Source organism: Pectinophora gossypiella, chromosome 26, assembly GCF_024362695.1.
Source record: "Pectinophora gossypiella chromosome 26, ilPecGoss1.1, whole genome shotgun sequence".
NCBI lineage: Eukaryota > Metazoa > Arthropoda > Insecta > Lepidoptera > Gelechiidae > Pectinophora > Pectinophora gossypiella.
The window spans coordinates 1,166,020-1,191,649 of NC_065429.1; the positions used below are offsets into that span (position 1 = coordinate 1,166,020).

The 25,630-nt window shown below is 41.3% G+C and overlaps 2 protein-coding genes across 2 annotated transcripts in view; one reads left to right on the top strand and one right to left on the bottom strand.

The window, feature by feature from the left end:
- Window positions 1–25,630, top strand: part of LOC126378284 (WD repeat-containing protein 7) — a 117,227-nt gene that overhangs the window by 64,549 nt on the left and 27,048 nt on the right. The window lies entirely within an intron of this gene.
- On the bottom strand, window positions 14,859–15,927 carry LOC126378511 (pupal cuticle protein C1B-like). The gene is made up of 2 exons (XM_050026921.1): window positions 15,851–15,927; window positions 14,859–15,661 (listed from the first exon to the last, which is right to left on the bottom strand). The coding sequence occupies exons 1-2, from the start codon at window positions 15,860–15,862 to the stop codon at window positions 14,981–14,983; spliced, it is 693 nt and encodes a 230-aa protein (XP_049882878.1). The 5' UTR covers window positions 15,863–15,927; the 3' UTR covers window positions 14,859–14,980.

The window sequence follows — 25,630 nt, forward strand, 5'->3', positions numbered from 1 at the left end:
AAGAAGTTTTAAAAAAGAAAAAAGTTGAAGGCGGGAATGTAGGAAGCGCGCGCTTTTTGACAGATGATGATCGCCATATTGGGTGAGTGTGTTTCGAAACACGGTTGGGAAAAGTCGATTACATTTTAGAATGCTTCTATGATGGACTGAGAGCGAAAAAAACATAGAACACGTTCAATTGCTTATCTTTCCAGCCGGTTATATGTAAATCTTGTAAACCGCGTGATATCAATTATCTATGGGCCAAACTTGAATTAAAACAAATAAAGTCGAATTCAAAGGTTTTGAGCCCAAGCCAGGATTCGAAGCCGTCAAACTACGATTTAAATTTCGCGATCTCCGAACAGAGCTATCATGAATTAACATGGGACATTTAAATCCCTGGCTGTAATAGCTTCTTGTATGTCGTGTGGCTTTGTAATAGACTACTCTGGGCGCCATCCCACTTGCGTCAGACAGAGTACTGCGGGGCGGAAGGCAAGAGGGAAACCACTGCCCTATTTTTCCCTAAAAAAGTAGCATTCAAATTCAAAAATATCTTTATTCAGTAGGTAACATAGTTACACTTTGAATCGTCAATTTTTACATAACGAACGTCTCATCCGCCTAAAACTACTGCAGCTTCTCACAACCTGTATAGCCGCGGAAAAGAAGCTGCAAGAAAAACCTCGGCACAGTGCCCTAGACGTTCTTTAAAAAAAAATAAACATTAAATATTGGTATACAATTGAGTAATTTAGCTGCCTAATATTTAATAAATTAAATTTCATTAATGCTACACCGACAAGAGCGGTGATGAGCGGCTCTTAAATTGATGATGATAATATATATCCCATTGAAAATCCATTGCTTCTATCGAATATTCGAACTCAAAACTTCAATAGCTCATTCTAAACATAAACACTTCATGATTATGCATTTTTTTTTTTGACGTGACTTATTGTAGATTTGCCGCAGATGGCATTAACTACTTGGCCGGACAAATGGGGAGCGCTGAAGGCTCTCACCCGGTTCATGATTATGCAGTAATGTTAAGTGTCTAATTATATTATTAAAACAAGTTTCCTAAAATTGAACTGAGTTTTTGCCGCATTTAAGTTCCTCAAACTCAGGACATGCGTCAAACTGTTTATTTCTAGAATAAACCCAACCATAGAGTAAGAATAAACCTACTTATAGAACGGTAACTCTCTATGGCTTAACGTGCATTCCGAAGCACGGATCATCTTACTTTTGGACAACTTAAGGATCACAAGGTGATTTTTGTGATATGTCCCCACCGGGTTTTGAACCCGGGAGGGAAGGATGGCGAGCACTGCGCTTAACAACTGGACCACACCCTACATCATCTCCCTAGCATTATACAGTTTTCCACAGGGTCCGCTTACCTAACCTGAGGATTTGACAGGTCCGGTTTTTTACAGAAGCGACTGCCTGTCTGACCTTCCAACCCGCGAGGGGAAAGCCAGCCCAATACAGGTTAGGTCACATACTAAAATCCATTTCTCGGGAATGTGGGTTTCCTCGTGATGTTTTCCTTCACCGCTGAGCACGTGATAATCATTTATGGTCCAAACATGAATTAGAAAACAAATTCGACAATCATTGGTTTAGGCCTGTGCTGGATTGGAACCTGCGACCTCAAAGTAAGAGGCAAGCGTTCTGCCCACTGGGCTACCACGGGTCACACCCTACAATTGATTATTATTCCATATTATATATCTATGAGGAGCTCGGTGGCGCAGCGGTAAACGCGCTCGGTCTGCGATTGTTGAAGTTAAGCAACTTTCGCAAAGGCCGGTCATAGGATGGGTGACCACAAAAAAAAAGTTTTCATCTCGAGCTCCTTCGTGCTTCGGAAGGCACGTTAAGCCGTTGGTCCCAGCTGCATTAGCAGTCGTTAATAACCACCAATCCGCACTGGGCCCGCGTGGTGGTTTAAGGCCCGATCTCCCTATCCATCCATAGGGAAGGCTCGTGCCCCAGCAGTGGGGACGTTAGTGGGCTGGTTTCTATGCCACTGGGGACGTAGCTCAGTAGCAAGTTGTTTTGTCGTTGCATCAGCAACACCTTTCGTCAGGTATGTGACTGTGTTTGACTGTTTGTTTTCCGAGAGGAGTTAGGGCTGCCACGTACGGCCCCGAGCATTAATATGTATACACTTTGGTACCATGTCACATTAACTATTTTGACAAATTGAACTGTAAGTCTCACTAAATGTCAAATATGTTAGTGCGACAGAGTCCTAAAGTGGGTACATTATAAGTCTCATGACTGTACATAAAACCACTAACGGATAGTTTTTCCGGTTAGTTTTTATGTAACGTAACAAAAGCTCACTTTATCCAAATTGGGGTAGTCAGAGGTACGTCCATCGCAAGATGAACTAAGTACCCACGCCTCACCGAGCTTTCTGTTAGACCAACGTGGAGCCGTCGTCTATAATGGTCGAGCCAACATTACTTTATTTTATTATTTACTTAATAGAAGTGTAAGAAAACGTCTCTGCCTGCCCTGATGGGAAATAGGCGTCATCTTGTGTATTTTGTCACCTTTATAGCTTCACATCATTATTTTCTTATAATAAAGTCTATGAGCACACACGGAAAGCAATTACACGTACAGACGTAGGTTTTTTGTATGAGTACCTATCTTGGGCCCTCGTGCCGCACGGCGGCGGCGCGGTCGTAGTAACTGCATACACGCGTGTCAGAAAATACTTGGTAATATATAATATAATAAAATGTATATCTTAATATTTAAGAAGCTATATTCTTATAAATAAGCTTATTAGTCAATATTTGTATTTGTAGGTTTTCCTAGATAGATGGTACGAGTATTCTCAAAATAAAACTCCAGGACTTGGGAATAAAACAATAAAAATAGGAACATATATATGATATTATATTAATGAAACAAGAATATTGGCTCAGCCTTACCACATAATAATTCTCACAAGTAGCATTTAAATAACATAGACACACTAGGTAAAAGATAATAATATACAAATGTTACTTAACTTACGTAGCAGGAGGATCCAGTCGTGTCGGCTTTTCAACGTAAAATCAGTCTCGATTGCCAGATTGCAGCCCTTTTATAGACTTTGTGGCCCTTCCACTAGAATATGACACATCACTCTAGACCAATCAGAACGGTTGTACAATATCGGTAATATTTAAGAACTTGAAACAAAATGTTTTTCACTAAAAACTATCTAAAAATACGTATAAGCAAATCTAAACGAACAAAATAAGTAAATTACGTCAATTTAATTTAATGATTAGTTATGATGAACTAAGAGATTATACAAGTACTTAATTTAAAACTGAAATGTAAATTACCAGTAAACTACGACAAATCGATATTTGTCATTCGTTCTAAATTCGTTGTGGACAATAGTGTGACACATTGTTGTTGACGTTTAGTATTGGAGTTAAAATTCAAGTAAGTATGTAAATAATTAGCCACATCTGCGTAAATGCATTATAAATTACTACATAGATATGATTATCCTCTCACGCGCGTGCGCTCGGTTGCTTGTCGGATGTGCTCACATATCGCAAACATCTCATACTTTCATTTCCATCTCTTACAATAAGTAAAAAAGGTTGTAAAAATAAAATTACATAAATATTATGGTGGCAACCCTATACTGTTGCATGTGCATCTCCATTATTCTTCGTAGTGCATTGCGATAGATGCATTTACAGCACGCGATTTATATTAATGCAGTCTTGACGATGTCGTATCGAATTCCAAGTCTGTTTAAAACATGGAATGGAAAATGGAAAGTCCCTAACGCGCATTTGAGAACCGCTGTCGCCGGTTCTTTGACTACTTCGACCAGTAAACGATAAGAATGATGTCTACCGTCAAACGGCTATTGGTCGAAGGCCTCGATATAAATCGAGCTGCGCGCCGCGCGAATTACATTGAGCACTTCGGCCAAAACTTTTTTAACCGTATTATTTCGCTTCCACCTCGAAAAAAGCGAATAATAATTACAATTACGACATTTAGTAATTTACATACATACATAAACAGCCTATATATGTCCCACTGCTAGGCACAGGCCCCCGGACATTTTCTACGGGCAGACATATCTGTCTGCCTTCTTTCTTTCTTTGTTGTAAAAAGCTTAAAACGGCCTAATGTGGTGACAAAACGTGAGGACACAGTGAGTGCGGTTTGTCGTAGTGAGTTTGCTGCGAGTTTAGATGGTTCCGAACATTCCGATGTCAAATACATAAACAAGCGGCAAAGAAAGAGGGTAGACAGATATGTCTGCCCGTACAGAATTATGGATCTACCTACTCCACTCTAATCTCATCAGTCGTCCCGTGATCATGGCACTTGCAACAGTGTCGAAATATCGGGAGTCTCATATCCCTGCTTTAAACGCGGTAATAACCCGTTATTATGTGTTTTAATTATGATAATGGCCCCGATTCCTGCAGACACCGCCTAATTTTATTTTAAGTTATATCCGTCATTTTCATATCCGTCGAAAAGGAAAGGGACGGATGATTCACAGCTCTTAATTTTAGAAAGAATGAGTAAATTAATGAATAACCCGGGCGAATCAAAAAGGTACGTCGCTGGTATGCAATCCGTTTGACGTGCTGTCTACTTAACTGTGTCGGGTTATTGACTGATGTAAAATTTTTAGACGGTTGGTTTAGATTTGTGCTTAAAATTGACGTGTGTTCCATAAATTTTATGCTTGTCGATTACTCGTCCCTTTCCTTTTCGGCGGATAAGAAAATGACAGATATAACTTGAAATAAAATTAGATGGTATTTACAGGAATTAGCACCAATAACCGCGTAAACTTAAAACAATCTTTCATTTTTGTACTAATTAATTCTCTTTTGTTCCAGGTAAGTAAAATACACGCGGGAAATTAGTCAATTTGTACCCAAACAATTGTCAAATCAGCGTAAGTACTCCTCCCCATATCGAGTCCTGATTACGTTCATTTCATCATCATCATCACCTCCCTAGCATTATCTATCCGTTTCTCACAAGGTCCGCTAACCTAACCTGAAGATTTGACAGGACCGGTTTTTTACAGAAGCGACTGCCTGTCTGACCTTCCAATCCGCGAAGGGAAAACCAGCCCAATACAGGTTAGGTCACATACCTCCGAAAATACATTTCTCGGGAATGTGGGTTTCCTCACGATGTTTTCCTTCATCGCTGAGCACGTGATAATCGTTTATGATCCAAACATGATTTCGAAAACTTTGACAATCATTGGTTTAGGCCTGTGCTGGATTCGCACCTGCGACCTCAAAGTGAGAGGCAAGCATTCTACCAACTGGGCTACCATGGCTCCCGTTCACGTTAATCATCATTTTTGTATTTTTTTTTTTGTCATTTACTGTTTTTCATCATTTGGTGGAGGACCTAGTACGGCTTTGAAATATACCACTCTGGGCAACAGCCCACTCGCGTCAGAGTACTGCGGGGCGGAAGACAAGAGGCAGTGACGGCCTTAGCAAAATATTTAGGTGGTGTAAGACCTCACAGTGGCTCCCCTCAAAATACATTTCTTTTTTCTAAACACCTCATCACCAGCCCATTAACGTCCCCACTGCTGGGGCACGGGTCTTCCCTATGGATGGATAGGGAGATCGGGCCTTAAACCATCACGCGGGCCCAGTGCGGATTGATGGTAATTAACGACTGCTAACGCAGCCGGGACCAACGGCTTAACGTGCCTTCTGAAGCACGGAGGAGTTCGAGATGAAAACTTTTTTTTTATGGTCAACCATCCTATGACCGGCCTTTGCGAAAGTTGCTTAACTTCAACAATCGCAGACCGAGCGCGTTTACCGCTGCGCCACCGAGCTCCTACTCTATATACCTAATTAAATCTTTTAAAAATGTCGTCTACGGCCACCCATTAAATGTATGAGGTTTATGTGGCCGCTAAGAGGTCCATTTATCACCATAAGGTTCATCATATCCATCTTTGGACAGTATCAACAGTGGCTGCAAGTTGTCTTTGATTACTTGTGGCTCTGCCCACCCCATTAGGGATTACGGGCGTGAGTTTATGTATGTATGTATGTAAGAGGTCCATTTCACAGGGCAGGTGTGCCCAATCCAGTTACTCCTCTATAGATCCGGAGCTGCCAGCCAGGGTGGTCCCGTCTTGGCTGATTTTGAACCAGGGTTGGTGAAGCTGGTCATTGACCTTTTAACTCACACGAGAGAAATCGTATCGTCCGCTATAAAATCATCGTAAACCCGGCTCATTAAGACGCGGTCGAGTTCGAACCCCGGCCGGGTAAATGCCAACCAGTGTTTTTTGCAACTGTTATAGATTTAAAAATGTCAGCCCGTAAATTAGGTACGTATACAAAGTACGAAGTTGTTAGTGAGTTGCCCAGGTAATGAAGGACATCCCAGGGTACGTAGATGGCGCTGTATTTTCCCTTCGTTTAACACTTTCAAGAACAGAACGTGTCATGACGTTCCGATCCCAATGTTACCTTTATGAACCATCAATGACCCATGATCTCTGTCCGTGAAAGGGTTAATTTTCTTATTTCATGAAGTTTAAGCTACACCAGGTTTATTTGTAAGGCTGATTGATAGAGTTGAATTCAGTGGTATTTTTCCCGGGTGAGAGCGTTCAGCGCTCCCCATTTGTCCGGCCAAGTAGTTAATAACATCTGCGGCAAATCTACAATGAGTCAAAAAAGAAGAAAAAAAAATTGCCCGAGGATTAGAACCCGTAACAATTTGATGTAAATCATGTGTTCTTCAAACGCTATCACTGATGGGTAGCATTTTTGTTACCAAGTCCTCAGATGGCTATAATGAACTTTATGGAGATAGTTGCTTATAGAATGGTCCATCATGATGTACTTTGCAACTTCGTGTGATAAATTATAATTGATGCACGCGCAGTGACGGGACCGACCAACCTTCAACCTGGATCGAACCCGCGACCTTTTGATCAACAAGTAGACATTAACAACTAAGGTAGGAGTTTCTGAGGTACATTTACCTCATACTAGCATTCCGTCCCTGCCTCCTATCGAACCCGGACCTCCAGAATGTGAGCCCAACGCTCTAACCACGCTCAAAACTGTTATATTGTGTGCAAATAAATAAAGAAACAAAAGAAAGAAAGAAACATTTGTTACTTCCGGACACCACAGACACAGACAGACAGGTACAGTCATGAGCAATATAATGTACCCACTTTAGGACTCTGCCGCATTAACATATTTGACATTTAGTGAGACTTACAGTTCAATTTGTCAATAAAGTTAGTGTGACACGGTACCAAAGTGTATACATATTAATGCTCGTGACCGTACATTACATTCAACACAGGACAGAAACCACACGGAAATCAATACACAAAAAAAAGAAAAAAAAAAACAAAACGAAAAGAAAAAAGAAAGAAAGAGAGTCGCCGTGAGTTCTATCATTATCCGAAACCACAAATATTCGCGGGTACGGTCACGAGCATTAATATGTATACACTTTGGTACCATGTCACATTAACTTTTTTGACAAATTGAACTGTAAGTCTCACTAAATGTCAGATATGTTAGTGCGACAGAGTCCTAAAGTGGGTACATTATATTGCTCATGACTGTACAGTCATAAGTAATATCATGTACCCACTTTAGATACCCTGTCGCACTATCATATTTGACATTTTAATGAGGCTTACGGTTTAATTTGTTAAAAAGTTAATGTGACATTGGTATCAAAGTGTATACATACTCGTGACCGTACCTATTTGAGCGCTCGCATCGGTAAATAATATAGCGTCGAGTCACTCCTTTTCGGCCTTCGTGGTCCAGTAGTTGAGCGTTGGGCTCACGATCCGGAGGTCCTGAGTTCGAATCCCGGTGGGGACATATCACAAAAATCACTTTGTGATCCCTAGGGCAGGGCGCCGCCGCGCCGCTACAAAATACTCAACTTGTAACTGCGCTACAGGTTGAAAAAGATTGGGAACCCCTGTTCTAAGGGGATTGAAAGGGGATGGAAAAAAAGCGCGCGATAACCGAAATCCACGCGGATATAGACTTTTTGGTTTTTGGAAAAGTCGCAGTCATCGATAATTCAAAATTCAAAAATATCTTTATTCAGTAGGTAACATAGTTACACTTTGAATTGCCAATTTTTACATAACGAACGTCTCATCCGCCTAAAACTACTGCAGCTTCTCACAACCTGTATAGCCGGGGAAAAGAAGCTGCAAGAAAAACCTCGGCACAGGGCCCTAGACGTTCTTTAAAAAAATAAACATAAAATATTGGTATACAATTGAGTAATTTAGCTGCCTAATATCAGTTCTCAGACAGTTAATCCCATGCATTCATATCTTCTAAATAATCACTAACTTTATAATAACCTTTTTTGTAAAGTTTTTGTTTAACTACTGTCTTAAAACAGTTGAAAGGAAACAAGGGATAATTATAATGGCGTAGTATATGATATGCCTTATAAATCTAACCTTCTAATAAGATTCCTGATTTGTGAAAAAAGTGTAATGTGCCCGACAAAAATGTTTTGACAATAAATGTGTGAGAGAAATTGTGGACCCTTTGGGGCCCCCCGAGAATGGGGGCCCTGGGCACGGGCCCCGTGTGCCCATGGTGAAGACGGTATAATAATACCATTTTAAATGGTATTTTTTATTTTATTATTACAGTATTATCAATGCGCACTGGGCCCGCGTGATGATTTAAGGCCCGATCTCCCTATCCATCCATAGGGAAGGCCCGTGCCCCAGCAGTGGGGACGTTAATGGGCTGATGATGATGACTTTATTGTTATTCATAACTTTTAAAAGTTATAAATATCTTTTGTCGTATGAGAAAGCTAAAGGCTGTAACACACTTATTCGAGTCGGCATATAGTGAATCAAATCAAATATTCTTTGAAGCACAAAACTTTTTACGTACATTGATAAAACATGGATACCTCTTATTGATCTAAAGCAATTTCTTCCAAACAACCACTAACAGGATTCTTCGATTCTGCTCCCCCGGTATTTATGGCTTCTGAATAAATTTGGGGACGGCGTCTGGAGGACGTAATATACGATCCCGACGACCCGATTACTCTAGCCATAAAGGCGGCCAATCTGATCGCGACAACAAACACTTCAGGACCCCGATACCGACCCCGCTGGCATGGTCGACGATTTCCCTCCGTTGACTTAGTTTAGCCCTCAGAGCGCTCCCCATTGGTCCGGCCAAGTAGTTAATGCCGGATGTGCTAAACCTACAATAAGTCACGTCAAAAAAAACATAACGTAAGCCGAACGGATACAGTGTCCCTCTTTCTTACAATATGGGGTCCTTTAAGCGAAGCGTGAAAAAGCACTTAGTAGGCCAGTAAGGTAGTCGCAACAGATCCGAAACTAACTCATTGCGTTGCTTTCAGATGCTATGCAATTAGGACTTCTCCATGTTTACGGCCATCAGGCATAGTTGAGCTTTTCTTTCTTTTTTTTTCTCACCCGGTACAACGTTTAAGACAACAGGCCTGAGGGTGCCCAGTTGGGCGCGAACCTCGGCTCAGGGCGTCGTCTGAGAGGAAGAATATTTGAAAGAATTAATCGACCCTAGTGGGATAGCAATAAGCGCTGATTGAGGGAAGTCGTCGACCACGCCGGCGGGGTCGGTGTCGGGGTTCTGAAGTGTTTGTTGTCGCGAGCTGATTGGCCGCCTCTATGGCTAGAGTAATCGGGTCGTCGGGATCGTATATTACGTTCTTCGGACGCCGATACTTTTCAGTACCGAGGCATAATTGAGCCAAAATACTTGGCCAATATAAAAAAGTGTATACCGACCTTAACAGATAATGACTCGAACTCATGAGAAAAGATCAAAGGTGCATGACACTTACCGCACCACGGCGCTGTAGTGCGGTGTGGTGCAATCTGATGCACGGCTGCATTATATTGGAGAACATAACATCATAACATCATCACGACTATATCCCAATTGGGGTAGTCAGAGGTACATCCGTCTTTTTTTAAATAATACTGAGGGGTTGATTCAGGCAACGATTCTGAGTTGATAACGAGCTGAATGTCCTGGTAGTAAATTCATGAGAATTTTAGTTTTTTTTTTATTATTTTCAGTTCTATACTTGTTTTTGGTGAACATAGCCTGGATAACTTTTGGATATAATAATAACTAATAATTATTATATTACCTAAAACGGAAACAGTTCGTAATTTATTCGTAAAATCCGGTGGCAATGGCCCGCTAATCATTCCGCCTATAAAAACCGGACGGAGCGCCGGAGATGATTTTACTTTCGTTTGAACTTGAACTCTGCGCGGGCGCACAGAACGATCTCAGTGATGACGTGCACGTACACACATACATAAATTATATTATTATGTTTCTAAACAACATAAGCTCACGACTATATCCGATTCGGGTAGGCAGAGACACTTTTTTTATTCATTTATGTATTTGTACACAATAAAACAGAAAGTAGGTAAGCTTCTTCTTCTATCGTATGGGTTACGAGGTGGAGTACCAACCTCATCAACCCTGGTGCCTGGTGTCAATGACATCGCGTCGTCAATTAGGGTAGTCAGTACAATAAGCTGCAAAAGTCCAATCAGTTTCTTGCAAAGTGGTTGCACTTAAGACCTCCTGGTTACATGTCAAATTAAAATTTAAAATATTTTTATTCAGTAGGTAACATAGTTACACTTTGAATCGTCAATTTTTACATAACGAACGTCCCATCCGCCTACAACTACTGCAGCTTTTCACAACCTGTATAGCCGGGGAAAAGAAGCTGCAAGAAAAACCTCGGCACAGGGCCCTAGACGTTCTTTAAAAAAAATAAACATAAAATATTGGTATACAATATTTCTGTAATAGACCAAAAACACCCACAAAAACATAAATTTTGTATTTATGACAACTAATAGTTCATAATTTCACCACTGTTTACAAATTATTCGCTAGGCTCAGTTCCCCGGCCAAATAATTAATGCCTTAATCTGCGGCAAATCTACAATAAGTCACGTCAAAAAAAGTGACTGATATTTTGCTCTCTGATTGTACATCCGTCGCAAGATGAACTAAGTACCTACACCTCAAGCTTTCTGTTAGACCAACGTGATAGGTGAGCCGTATCGCCGTCTATAATGGTCGAGACAGCTGTGCTAGTGGAAACTGCACTTGAGATAAATTAATAACCGGTATCCGGTACTGGTAGCTTCCTACTGACTCATCATCATCAGCCCATTAACGTCCCCACTGCTGGGGCACGGGCCTTCCCTATGGATGGATAGGGAGATCGGGCCTTAAACCATCACGCGGGCCCAGTGCGGATTGATGGTTATTAACGACTGCTAACGCAGCCGGGACCAACGGCTTAACGTGCCTACTACTGCTTTAAGACAGTAGTTAAACAAAAACTTGTCAAAAAAGGTTATTATAAAGTTAGTGATTATTTAGAAGATATGAATGCATGGGATTAACTGTCTGAGAACTGATATTAGGCAGCTAAATTACTCAATTGTATAAAAATATTTTACGTTTTTTTTAAAGAACGTCTAGGGCCCTGTGCCGAGGTTTTTCTTGCAGCTTCTTTTCCCCGGCTATACAGGTTGTGAGAAGCCACAGTAGTTTTAGGCGGATGAGACGTTCGTTATGTAAAAATTGACGATCCAAAGTGTAACTATGTTACCTACTGAATAAAGATATTTTTGAATTTGAATTTACCGAAGCACGGAGGAGCTCGAGATGAAAGCTTTTTTTTGTGGTCACCCATCCTATGACCGGCCTTTGCGGTAGTTGCTTAACTTCAACAATCGCAGACCGAGCGCGTTTACCGCTGCGCCACCGAGCTCCTACTGATTACTGACCCTCTTTTATTATAATGTTTGTCATTTCCATATCTCGGGACTATGGAGTCCCGGACTTTTGGAAGGCGTGCGTGGGGCCGAAGCCAACACGTAGAGGTTCCTTAAGACAGATTAATCTAAATGTGGTGTGACAACAACCGGCGATTATCAAATCAAAATCAAATCAAATCAAATATACTTTATTGCACAGAACTACATTTAAACAACACCCCCCCCCCCTAAATCCCCCCCATCCCCCCTGGGATTATCCCTGTATGCACTATTATTATCATAATTTTAGTTTGTTTCTTTTGTTAATGATTTTTGATCTTGGTTTTTTTTGTGTATTGATTTCCGTGTGGTTTCTGTCCTGTGTTGAATGTAATGTACCTGTCTGTCTGTGTCTGTGGTGTCCGGGAATAATAAATGTTTCTTTCTTTCTTTCTTTTGTCGTCTTCAAATTGTTTTACCATTTACCTACAATAAGAAATATTATTTCGCATACGAAAAGACCTTAGCAATTAACGATTACTGCGCACAATCAAGAAACTTGCGCAATGCCACAAGCGATAATCTTTGCCATTCAAAAAGTTGCAGGCACCTTGAGGTTGGGACATCTCGTTGACTAACATAAACATAGCGCCTGTAGGCAGAGGTTCTTCTATCGTGTGGGTCACTTTCTGATCCCTAGTTTGGTTAGGACATTACAGGCTGATCACCTGATTGTCCAAAAAGTAAGATGATCCGTGCTTCGGAAGGCACGTTAAGCCGTTGGTCCCGGTTACTACTTACAGATGTAAGTACGTAGTCGTTACATGAGCCATGTCAGGGCCCTTTGGCGGTTTAATAATAACCCTGAAACCAGGGTTGATGAGGTTGGTAATCTACCTCACAACCCACACGATAAAGGACAGTCTCACAAAGTGATTTCGACAGTGTTCATATCTCGAATCGAACCCAGACCTCCAGTTCGTGAGCCTAACACTCTAACCACTAAACCACGGCGACTGTTTGTAGGCTAGTTTCCAACTAGTCAAATCATCAGTTACTTATTACTAAACGTCGAAACATGAAATTACTATGGAATTTGTATAAAAAAGGTGACAAAATTTCGCACTTATTATTAAATTTTTCTGTATTAAAATTCATAAATAAGTTAAATAGCACAAAGAAAATGTTTTTCGTTCGACACCAGGGTTGATGAGGTTGGTAATTTACCTCACAACCCACACGATAGAAAAAGAAGTTCTAAGCTTATACTAAATTATTATTATGTATTATTATAAAAACAATAAGCAAATGGTGGGAAATAGATTCGATTCACACAATCACAAATACGCAGAATGCGCGTCTGTCTGTCACGAGTTTAAAACACGCGATTCGCTCGTGAGATTTGTATGTTTATTGTTTGGGAAAATGTTCGATTAAACCTTTATTTAATTGAGAAATTGAGACGGCCTCTGTTGTCCTGTTGAGCGTTCGGCTCACGATCCCGCTGGAGACATATCACAAAAATCCCTTTGTGACCCCTAGCTTGGTTAAGACATTACAGGCTGATCACCTGATTCAATTGAAAGTAAGACGATCCGTGTTTCGGAAGGCAAGTTTAGTCGTTGGTCCCGGTTACTACTTACCTACTGATGTAAGTACGTAGTCAAGTAGGTACTTGCTACTTAGCAATAAGGCCGCCTATTGTACTAATTCTATTTCTCTTTTGTTTTGTATTTTGTTTTTTCCTGTTTGTGCAATAAAGTATTTGTTATGTTATGTTATGTACTTTGTAGTTACATGAGCCATGTCAGGGGCCTTTGGCGGCTCAATAATAACCCTGATTGTTGATGAGGTTGATAATTCACCTCACAACCCACACGATAGAAGAAGGGTCATCATTTATGCCCAAAAACAAATCACTCACTGACAATTGGCATAATCGTTTGCTACTTGGCTCAGCTCCTTGATCACCTATCACCATATGGTTCATCATATCCATCTTAGCACTTCATATCTGATTTCTTGATGATCACCTATTAGGTACAGTCATGAGTAACATCATGTACCCACTTTAGAACCCTGTCGCACTAACATATTTGACATTTAATGAGACTTACGCTTTAATTTGTCAAAAAAGTTAATGTGACATGGTTTCAAAGTGTATACATATTAGTACTCGTGACCGTATCTATATATTACGCGCGTGCGATTATTAGCTACTTAAATTACTATTTTATTACCTCTTAAAACTAATTTAATTTGTTATTTATGTAACTGATGTAATATCTTGTACGTTTCCAACATTCCTTTGTGTACAAATTAAAGTTTTAATTACGCTATAAAATGGCAACAGGCAAAGGCGTCACTTCCTTACGCCCAGGTACTTTATTTATAACACATGAAGGTTTTTTATCATGTCCACTCTAATTCCGTGATCTATTTTTTTAATCTGTCGACCGGCAAAGGAATTCGCGTTCAAGGTCCTAATGTCTGTAATTCGAACTTCCGCTTTTGACCGTGCTAAATTAATTATTTTCGTATGTATTACTTTACTTGACATTGGAATTGTTACAAATATGTTTTACTTTTTAGTCGGTAATGCAATAAGGTTGAGCATTAAATTAGAAGGTGCATTTTTTTTATAATGTACTTGGGCATTGACATTTACTTAGTTTTCAAACAAAGAACTTATTATGATTATGATTAATAAGCTTCCTTCTAAACATGTAACCATAATGCTTCCTCTATAGTTTTTTATTGTCTATGTCTTTGTTTATCTTTATTCGTTTTTAATTGGATATTTTAAGGTATCAGTTTTGTTTTATGACTTAATTAGGTATTTTGATGTATACATTAGGTTTCTGGCAGGAAATTACATACATATTATTATATTCACGCTTTTACTCTTTTAAGATTGGATAGAGTCAAAAGTGTATTTTTATGTAGGTTAATTTAATGTAAAAGTGTTTGTCTGTGATAGTGTGTTAATGATAGGAAAATGAAAGGATTTATTAAATTACTATGACATTTATTCACACATCCTCGCTTCTATTGCATTTTTTTTACATAATTTACATCCCAAACGTATGAGTATTTAGAAAATTTGGTTTTTCACTAAGTTATCACAGTTTACCATCCGTGGGCGAGACCGTGCGCTCCGTAGGCCAGAGCGGGGGCGGCGTGGACGACGGGGGCGGCGTGGACGGCGTGGTAGACGGGGGCGGGGTGGGACTGGTGGAGGGACTGGGAGACCACGGTCTTGCTGGCGGCGTGAGCCACGGGCGCGGCGTAGGCAGCGTGGGCGAGGGGAGCGGCGTAGGCAGCGTGCGCCAGAGGAGCGGCGTACGCGCCATGGGCCAGGGGGGCGGCGTACGCGGCGTGCGCCACGGGAGCGACCACGGCGTGGCCAGCCAGCTGCTTAGCCAGGATGGGAGCGGCACCAGCGGCGGCACCGTCCAACTGAGCCTCCTGGGTCTTCACGGCATCAACCGCCTGCCAGGAGTGGTCCTCAGCGGCGTTGATAGCCTGACCTTGGAGTTCGGAAGCTTGGTCGTGGTATTCGCGGGCAGCGTCGACGGCGGCGCGGGCGTGGTCGTGGGCTTCGACGTGGGCGTCGATGGCGGCGCCCTGGATGTCTCCGGGGGAGATGGTCGGCGCGGCCACGGCCAAAGGAGCGGCGTGGGCGACGGCCAGAGGTGCCGCGTGGGCGACGGCTAAGGGCGCGCCATGGCCGATCAGACCGTGGGCGTAGGGAGCAGCCAGCAGGCCCGAGGGGGCGGCTGCGGCGCAAGCGAGGACGGCGGCGACAATCTGCAAAACGAAAAACACTTTCAAACACCAAATTATGACACTCAAAAACTCCTTTTTTAAATCCATTTCCATCTGAGCACTAGACTACACTTATTATTCAATCCAACACTGCATTATCACTGTTTATTAACGAATATTATTCAACGATTATTTTTTTATTATTATTTATTATGATGTGTGAGAACTAACCAGAACTCTCATCGTGCACTTCTGTGGTAGACTGCGCGAAGGCTACTGAATGCTCTCATTTCGGTGCCTCGGGTTTTTATACTAGCATAGAGCGTAGCGCGAAACGGAACGCTGTGAAAAAAGTAAGCGGCTCAAGGGCGGGAAGGGTGCAGGAAGCGCGGCAATTTTGACAGATCAGCTGTTCGAATATTTGACAAACGCCCGCCATTTTGTTCGCGTTATTATTTTTAATTTCTAATTCAACTGGCCAGTATCTACTTTTTATTATATTTATTGTAAGTTTTTTATAGTACAAAATTTTGATTTCTATTCAGTGCATAAGTCCTTAATACATAAATGTAAATTATTGGCGCTTAGATTCCTAATGTAGTATACTAATAGCTAATCAATGGCTTATTACAACTAATTATCTTTCTCAAAGCATAATTTTCTCATTTGATGAATGTATTTACATTCGTTTTAACACAAAGTAGTCTATATGTCTCAATTGTGGTTAAATGCAATATCTAGCTTAACACAACATACAAAATAACACATAAAACAACACATAAAATAAGATCCCGACTAAATTCCCTATTAGAGTAGACACATCCATCCCACGATGAACTAAGTACCCACACCTCGTCGAGATTTTTATCACCCAACCTGATAGGTGGCGAGCCATAATCCTAGGTTTTTAATACATATAAAAGTTGCCTAGTTAAAATACCTTATTGTTTATAATTTTTTTATACCTAGAGCCCAATTTATCCATTGAAATGGGTCGTGTATTAGGTTCAAGATAAATAACGAAATTCTGATTACTAAGTAAAGACAGATCTAAAACTAACGGAACCATTTTCTTTTTTCAATTTAACTTTTTTATAAATTTTAATAAAGAAAAACGTAGTAATAAGTACGACATTTTATCACGTTTTTCTATGCAGTCACAGTGTGCTTTTTTCATACAAATTCTAAAGTAATATCGTGTTTTGACGTTTAGTAAAAAGTAACTGATTTGACTGGTTGGAAACAAGCCTGATAAGATATTTAGAAATTCGATATTTTTGAAAAAAGGACCCTAACCTAACCTAACTTTGAATTTTCTCGAGTAGTGTTGAAAGTTCGTTCGGCATACAAAGTTCGAAAGTTTAACGTTTCATTACGACGCGCCAATAAGTTCATAGGGTAACTAAACATTTGCAAAGATCATGTCGTGTTTAGATCATGGGAATATTATACGCAATTGTACATAACATAACAACATAGCATAGGCTCACAACTACCCAATTGGGGTAGTCAGAGGTACATCATCATAAGTCACATAACATACATACATACATACATAAACTCACGCCCGTAATCCCTAATGGGGTGGGCAGAGCCACAAGTAATCAAAGACAACTTGCAGCCACTGTTGATACGAAGTCACATAAACTCTTTATTTTTCACTTTCCTTCCACCGACTGTAATTGGAATACCATAGTATTTAAGTTTATAAATTATGTAATACAAACCGGATTTTTTTTTTTAAAAAAAAAGGAAATCATGAAACAGTAGGACTAGGGCCCTGTGCTGGGAGGTTTTCTGGCCACGTCTTTCCCTCAGCGTTACAGATTCCGATCCGGTAGTAGTTTTACAGCTAGTTACATAATATGTAAATTAATTTGTGACGTTCAAAAAGCGCTAACTTTGTAAGCCAATTTTGAAAAATAAATATTTTTGCATCGCAAGATGAACTAGACCCACGCCTCACCGAGCTTTCTGTTAGACCAACGTGATAGGTGAGCCGTATCACCGTCTATAATGATTGATCCAACGGTTTTAGTAACACCCTAACAAATACTGAGGGGGGGATGATACAACTTTTTTTCTCAGTTAATATCAAGTGGAGTTTCCTGTCGGAAAATTAATGAAAATTTTAGTGTTTTTAAAATTATGTTAAAATTCATACTTTTGCGGTCACCCATCCTATGACCGGCCTTTGCGAAAGTTGCTTAACTTTAACAATCGCAGACCGAGCGCGTTTACCGCTGCGCCACCGAGCTCCTCAAAAAAAAAAAGTTTTCATCTCGAGCTCCTCCGTGCTTCGGAAGGCACGTTAAGCCGTTGGTCCCGGCTGCATTAGCAGTCGTTAATAACCATCAATCCGCACTGGGCCCGCGTGATGGTTTAAGGCACGATCTCCCCATCCATCCATAGGGAAGGCCCGTGCCCCAGCAGTGGGGACGTTAATGGGCTGATGATGATGTCATACCTTTGCGACGGAAAATTCCACTTGATATCAACTCAGAATCATGGTCTGAATCATCCCTCAAAGTTTTCGTTACGATGTCACTAAGACATCCATTTTCCATCCATTAACCGACTTTAAAAAAAAATGGAGGTTATTATTGTCTGACCGTACTTGAGTTGAAGAAAAGAGAACCATATTGAAGACTATAGAGAACCGGAGAGGAAATATGATTGGCCACCTGATACGACACGATTCATTTATAACAAAGAAAAGAAGGAAAAATTGAAGGGAAGAGAGGAAGGGGTAGACCTAGGAGAACATTTATGAAACAAATAAAAGAGAAGGTGCAGGTCGTGTCGTATCGGGAGGTGAAGGTTTTGGCGGGAAGAAGAGAGGAATGGCGGTTACTCCACCGACAAGAGCGCAGCTCTTAAATAGAGAGATAAGCCAAACGGAATTCAGTTGACATTTCTTTTGCATTTCAATTAATTATCAGACCATTTGAGCAACCCACAAACTTGTGAGTTAGGCGTGAAGAATGATTGTCGTAACACATATTTATGCATTGTTCAAACAATATACATTTATTTTAGACCACATCGTGAGAAGATTCATACTCTTTACGACATATTCTTAGTAATATTATAATAATGCAGAATTATATGCAAAACACTAGTAGTTAGAGCATTGGGCTCATGATCTGGGTTCGATTCCCGAGGAGGACACTGTTGAAAATCACTTTGTAATACATCCTTTGTTTAGCTAGGACGTAGCAGGCTGAATCACCTAGTTCAAAAAAGTAAGATGATTCTATGCTTCGGAAGGCACGTTAAGCCGTTGGTCCCGGTTACTACTTACTGTTGTAAGTACGTAGTCGTTACATAAGCCACGTCAGGGGCCTACAATAGTATGGAGAGCGCTATAGGCTCTCACCCGGAACAACGTTTAAGACAACAGGCCTGAGGGTGCCCAGTTGGGCGCGAACCTCGGCTCAGGGCGTCATCTGTGAGGAAAAATATTTGAAAGAATTAATCGACTCTAGTGGGTCGAAATAAGCAGTCCCCGACCAAACAGCGACAGTATTAGCAGAACGTAGTCGGTAGCTCACTGGGACGGGCTGACCTATAAAATGCTTATTAAAACACATATTAACGGGTTCTTACCGCGTCTAAAGTAGGGATATGAGACTCCCGATATTTCGATTATGTGTTTTAATTATGATAATAACCGCGTAAACTTAAAACAATCTATAAAATGCTACTTAGGTTCTATGACGATCTTGTGACGTAGCGAGTAGGCGCCGCTACTTCAGGGCGTCGTCTGAGAGGAAAAATATTTGAAAGAATTAATCGACCCTAGTGGGTCGAACTGTCTTAACAGGACACTAGTGCCTTGGCCTAGTGCGTAGCTGTGCGGGTTGCGAAACTGCAGTCTCGGCTTCGATGCGAAGTGAAAGACCCATAATACTTTTCTATGCACGAATGTGAATCACAGTTTCAACATAGATAAACGTGTTAATTAGCTATAAGAGGTAGCAATGAAGAGTATCTGGGTTAGGCAATGGTTGGCGTTGACGCTTCTTCATGCCACCACCACCTAAGCGGGGTTGGCTGCAAGAGATATAATATTGTTCAAGAAAAATATTTTTCCTCTCAGACGACGCCCTGAGCCGAGGTTCGCGCCCAACTAGACACCCTCAGGCCTGTTGTCTTAAACGTTGTACCGGGTGAGAGCTTTCAACGCTCCCCATTTGTCCGGCCAAGTAGTTAATGCCGTCTGCGGCAAATCTACAATAAGACACGTCAAAAAAAGGACCCTGTCGCATCATATTTGTCATTTAATGGGACTTACGGTTTAATTTGTTAAAAAAGTTAATGTGACATGGTTTCGAAGTGTATACATATTAGTATTCGTAACCGTACAGGTTGAAGGGAAAACCCCTCTGACCCTCACACGAGAAGGTTGTCCAGAAAGAAAGGAGGAAAATAAGATAAAGATAAGTAGCAATTAAGTATATAATGTAGGTGCTTTTACTGAAATAATAACAGTTTTAAATCTTCTCTCGTGTGGGTTGTGAGATGGATGACCAGCCTCATCAACCCTGGTGTCAGGGTTATTACTGAGCCGCCAAAGGCCCCTGACGTGACTCATGTAACGACTATGTAATACGTCAGTAACTAGTAACCGGGATCAACGGCTTAACGTCCCTTCCGAAGCACGGATCAACTTACTTTTGGACAATCAGGTGATCAGCCTGCAATGTCGTAACCAAATTAGAGATCACAAAGTGATTTGTCCCCACCGGGGTTCGAACCCGGGACCTCCAGATTGTGAGCAGAACGCTTAACCACTGGACCACGGAGGCAGTTTTAAATAAGCCGAGGTGAGCCGTGCTAGTCCAGTCTAAAACAACCTTATAAAAATTTCCGACAGAATTAAGTTGACAGCCGAGGTACCTTTTTGATTCGCCCGGGTTATCCATTCATTTACACATTCTTCCTAAAATTAAGATCTGTCCATCATCCGTCCCTTTCCTTTTCGGCGGATAAGAAAATGACGGGTATAACTTAAAGTAAAATTAGGAGGTGTCTGCAGGAATCGGGGCCAATATTGGCGTGTAATCAGTTTAGAATGTATATACAGTGTAATTACATTCAGAGGCTGGTAAATAATAAGCAGGTAGACTGCGTCAAAGGTCACGTTGACCATGGTCCGAATACGCCGCAGCCACGGGCCTGGCGAGTGAACTCAGATACCTGCACGCCATAGCACTTAGGGGGTCGATTGAGGGATATCATCATCATCAGCCCATTAACGTCCCCACTGCTGGGGCACGGGCCTTCCCTATGGATGGATAGGGAGATCGGGCCTTAAACCATCACGCGGGCCCAGTGCGGATTGATGGTTATTAACGACTGCTACTGCAGCCGGGACCAACGGCTTAACGTGCCTTCCGAAGCACGGAGGAGCTCGAGATGATTTATTTTTTTTGTGGTCACCCATCCTATGACCGGCCTTTGCGAAAGTTGCTTATCTTCAACAATCGCAGACTGAGCGCGTTTACCGCTGCGCCACCGAGCTCCTCAATGATTGAGGGATATAGTTCAAATCAAATCAAATATACTTAACTGCACACAAAAGGAGTGGAAGTCTCTGCCGTCTTCTGTATTTCCGAATGCATATAACCCGGGCGCTTTCAAGGCCAGCGTGAACAGGCACCTTCTGGGCGAGCTCCATCTTAGGCCTCGTCAACCTTCGGGCAAGTCTGGGGCCAAGAGCAAATCCATCAAAGGTAAAAAAAAGAAATGTCTACATTTAGCATCAGTACAAATGGGCGGCCTTGTTGCTCTGAAGCAATTTCTTCCAGACAACCACTACCAGAAATCAGCCATAAAAAAACAACAACGATTATTATAATTACAAACAGTTCCCACGGTCTCCGTGGTCCAGCGGTTTGAGCTTTGGGCTCACGATCCGGAGTTCCCGGGTTCAAATCCCGGTGCAAACAAAAAACATCACGAAAATCACTTTGTGATCCCTAGTTTGGTTAGGACTTTACACCTGAGAAATTAAACGTTGTACCGGGTGAGAGCCTTCAGCGCTCCCCATTTATCCGGCCAAGTAGTTAATGCCATCTGCGGCAAATCTACAATAAGTCAGGTCAAAAAAAATAAATAATCCAGAATCATGGTTTGACTCATTGTGAATCATTGTGACGTAGTGCGAGGAGCAGGCATCGAGACAAACTTTTGCGGGTTTACCGATTTCTGTATTCCAGTGTTTGTAACATTGTTTTTATAAGAAAATGAATAAATAATAATAATAATAATCATCCACCTGAGTATTATTCCCCCTGAGAGTATTCGTTACGATGTCACTGACACCCTGTATAACATTTTTTTTTTAATTTATTAGAAAACAATCTCATTTCTTTTAAGTTTTTGCATGCTATACACTTGGTGGATCATGAGATCCTTATACATAAAATTGTGACCATCTTGTAACAACCATGTATCCAAGCAAAAAAAATTATTCTATTCTCTTTTCTTTTCACGAGAAATGTTAGACTTAGACGAGAGACTTAGACGCGTAAAGTATTCATTCGCACCACAAATATGTCTTAATATGCGAGGATTACCAACTCCACAGTACATTACACTTAGTTACCCAGTTGTTATTGCTAAATGCTAGGTTCGAGTCCCGACTATTGTCTAGCGAGAATCTAGATCAAGCGATCGTAACGTCAGAGCCACTCACTTGGAGTAACTCGTTTGAGTCGCGGTGAGGGCATAGTGGCATAAGTGTTACTCATAATCATACTCATTTATTCATAAAAAGAGGAGCTCGGTGACGCAGCGGTAAACAAGGCCGCCCATTTGTACTGATGCTAAATGTAGACATTTCTTTTTTTTACCTTTGATGGATTTGCTCTTGGCCCCAGACTTGCCCGAAGGTTGACGAGGCCTAAGATGGAGCGAGCTAGCCCAGAAGGTGCCTTTTCACTCTGGCCTTGAAAGCGCCCGGGTTATATGCATTCGGAAATACAGAAGACGGCAGAGAATTCCACTCCTTTTGTGTGCAGTTAAGTATATTTGATTTGATTTGAACTATATCCCTCAATCATTGAGGAGCTCGGTGACGCAGCGGTAAACGCGCTCAGTCTGCGTTTGTTGAAGTTAAGCAACTTTCGCAAAGGCCAGTCATAAGATGGGTGACCACAAAAAAAAAGTTTTCATCTCGAGCTCCTCCGTGCTTCGGAAGGCACGTTAAGCCGTTGGTCCCGGCTGTATTAGTCGTTAATAACCATCAATCCTTACTGGGCCCGCGTGATGGTTTAAGGCCCGATCTCCCTATCCATCCATAGGGAAGGCCCGTGCCCCAGCAGTGGGGACGTTAATGGGCTGGTGATGATGATTCATAAAAAAAAATTACATGTCAAATGTTAACTTATAAATATCAAAGACTTATAGTTAGTACATACTTATATTAATGACGTCAACATATTGTCACTGGAAAGGCAAAATTACTTAAGCGCCAAAATATCCTAAAAATTAAGCAAAGTTAAAAAAAACCCACGTCGGTAAAAATCTCATCGAAAAAGAATAAAATAACTCAAAACCCCCGACTTAACCCAATTGTTATGTAACGAAATATTATAAAAGACTTAAAAATAATTTCTAAAAAAGAGTTGATATCTCGAGAAATCGGTAATAGATATACTTAAGTACCTAAACAATGAGTAGGGATGTTTACAGCTTTTTCCTAACGTGTCTGTTTCTCGAAGATATACTTAAATGTAGCGATAATAATTTTATCATAATACATAACCGAGGAATATCCGTCGGGGGCTGCCTTTTCTTATGAAATTTCAACAAAAATTTAATCATACTCGTATTTTATGTCGTCGTTAAACATCTATAATTCTTCAATAATTGTATTCACGTCACTAGTAAAACTTTAGCTGGGTTAATGGCAGCCCCCGACGGATATTCCTTGGGTTTTTTTTTGTTTAGAGGGGCGTCTTATTTGTTAAGAATTGAAAAAGAAAATACGTGCATTTACTATAATCAGTGTCTAAAAGATTTGTTAAAAGAAGTTTACGTAAAAGAGACCATCAACTCTTTCTCCGCTTCCGCCCCCGCTCCGCCTATCACAGCGCACGCACCTTTCTCTCAACATTCCTTGCTACCGGACTCGGTGATATAAGTTGATATAACACGACCTTGTAGGGGACACCCGGTCTGTGAGCACTTTTACCGCCTTCTGTTCGGGAGGTCGTCGGTTCCTTCCCGGCCTACACATTTTAAAGGTCTTTATACAATTGCTAGGTTGTGCTCGAGTTAGGCTGATTGAAGAAATTAATTTTAGTATATTTTTTATAAACATTACTACTCGCTCCGATCGCCGGCCATAGGATGGGTGACCACAAAAAAAAAAAGTTTTCATCTCGAGGTCCTCCGTGCTTCGGAAGGCACGTTAAGCCGTTGGTCCCGGCTGCATTAGCAGTCGTTAATAACCATCAATCCGCACTGGGCCCGCATGATGGGTTTAATGCCCGATCTCCCTATCCATCCATAGGGAAGGCCCGTGCCCCAGCAGTGGGGACGTTAATGGGCTGATGACTCGCTCAGCGTTGGGCTCACGATCCGGAGGTCCCGGGTTCGAATTCCGGTGGGGACATATCACAAAAATCACTTTGATCCCTAGTTTGGTTAGGACATTACAGGTTGATCACCTGATTGTCGGAAAGTAAGATGATCCGTGCTTCGGAAACCCGACCAAAAAGACCCGGTTACTACTTACTGATGTAAGTGAGTAATCGTTACATGAGCCATGTCGGGGGCCTTTGGCGGCTCAATAGTAACCCCGACACCAGGGTTGATGAGGTTGGTCATCCACCTTACAACCCACAAAGATAAATTATGAAATTCTAATTACTGAATACTGGACGGGAGGACTGGAGTCCTAGTACGGATTTGAAATAGACTACTTAGGGCGCCATCACACTCGCGTCAGACAGAGTACTGCGGAAGGCAAGAGGGAAACCACTGCCCTGTTTTTCCCTTAAAAAATTAGCATGGCGAATGGTACGGTCACGAGCATTATTATGAATACACTTTGGTACCATGTCACATTAACTTTTTTGACAAATTGAACTGTAATTCTCACTAAATGTCAAATATGTTAGTGCGACAGAGTCCTAAAGTGGATACATTATATTGCTCATGACTGTACACCGGCAAGAGTGTGGCTCTTAAATTAGTGGTGATGAATTACTAAATAAAGACAGATCTAAAACTCAAAAAAAATTTTTTTTTCTATTTAACTTATTTACGAAACTCAATGAAGAAACGACCACGACTGCCACTGACTGGTGATGGCGACCACGTGTCGGACGACGCTCAGTGGGTAGGCCCGCTACAAGGTGGACCGACGATCTGGTGAAGGTCGCAGGAAGCCGCTGGATGCGGGCAGCGCAGGACCGATCCTCGTGGAGATCCTTGGGGGAGGCCTATGCCCAGCAGTGGGCGTCATACGGCTGATGATGAATGAAGAAACACGTAATAATAATTCCGACATTTTATCTGCTTTTTCTATGACGTCACTGTGTGCTTTTTCATACAAATTCCATAGTAATTTCGTGTTTTGACGTTTAGTAAATAGTAACTGATTTGACTAGTTGGAAGCTAGCCTATTAATTAATCGTATGTTAGTCAAAACTGGAGCGCAAACAATCTTGATACTTGTATCAATTTTAAGTAACCTAATATCTAGATGGACTCGTAACATTTGATACTGATTTTGATCTACCAAAAGTAATATAATCTTGACAGAATAGCGAATGATATTTTGGTCTACACTAACTCTTGTCTACGGTTTCGCTTGTTTAGATTTTATATACTAGCAATAAGATTAAACTTGCTTTTTTTAACTTTGTCTAAAACCACTTGGCCGGACAAATGGTGAGCGCTGGGGGCTCTCAATCGGTAATTAAACTTACATGAAACCCAACGTATACTTTGTCTACTATGTCGGCTCAATAGTAACCCTGACACCAGGGTTGA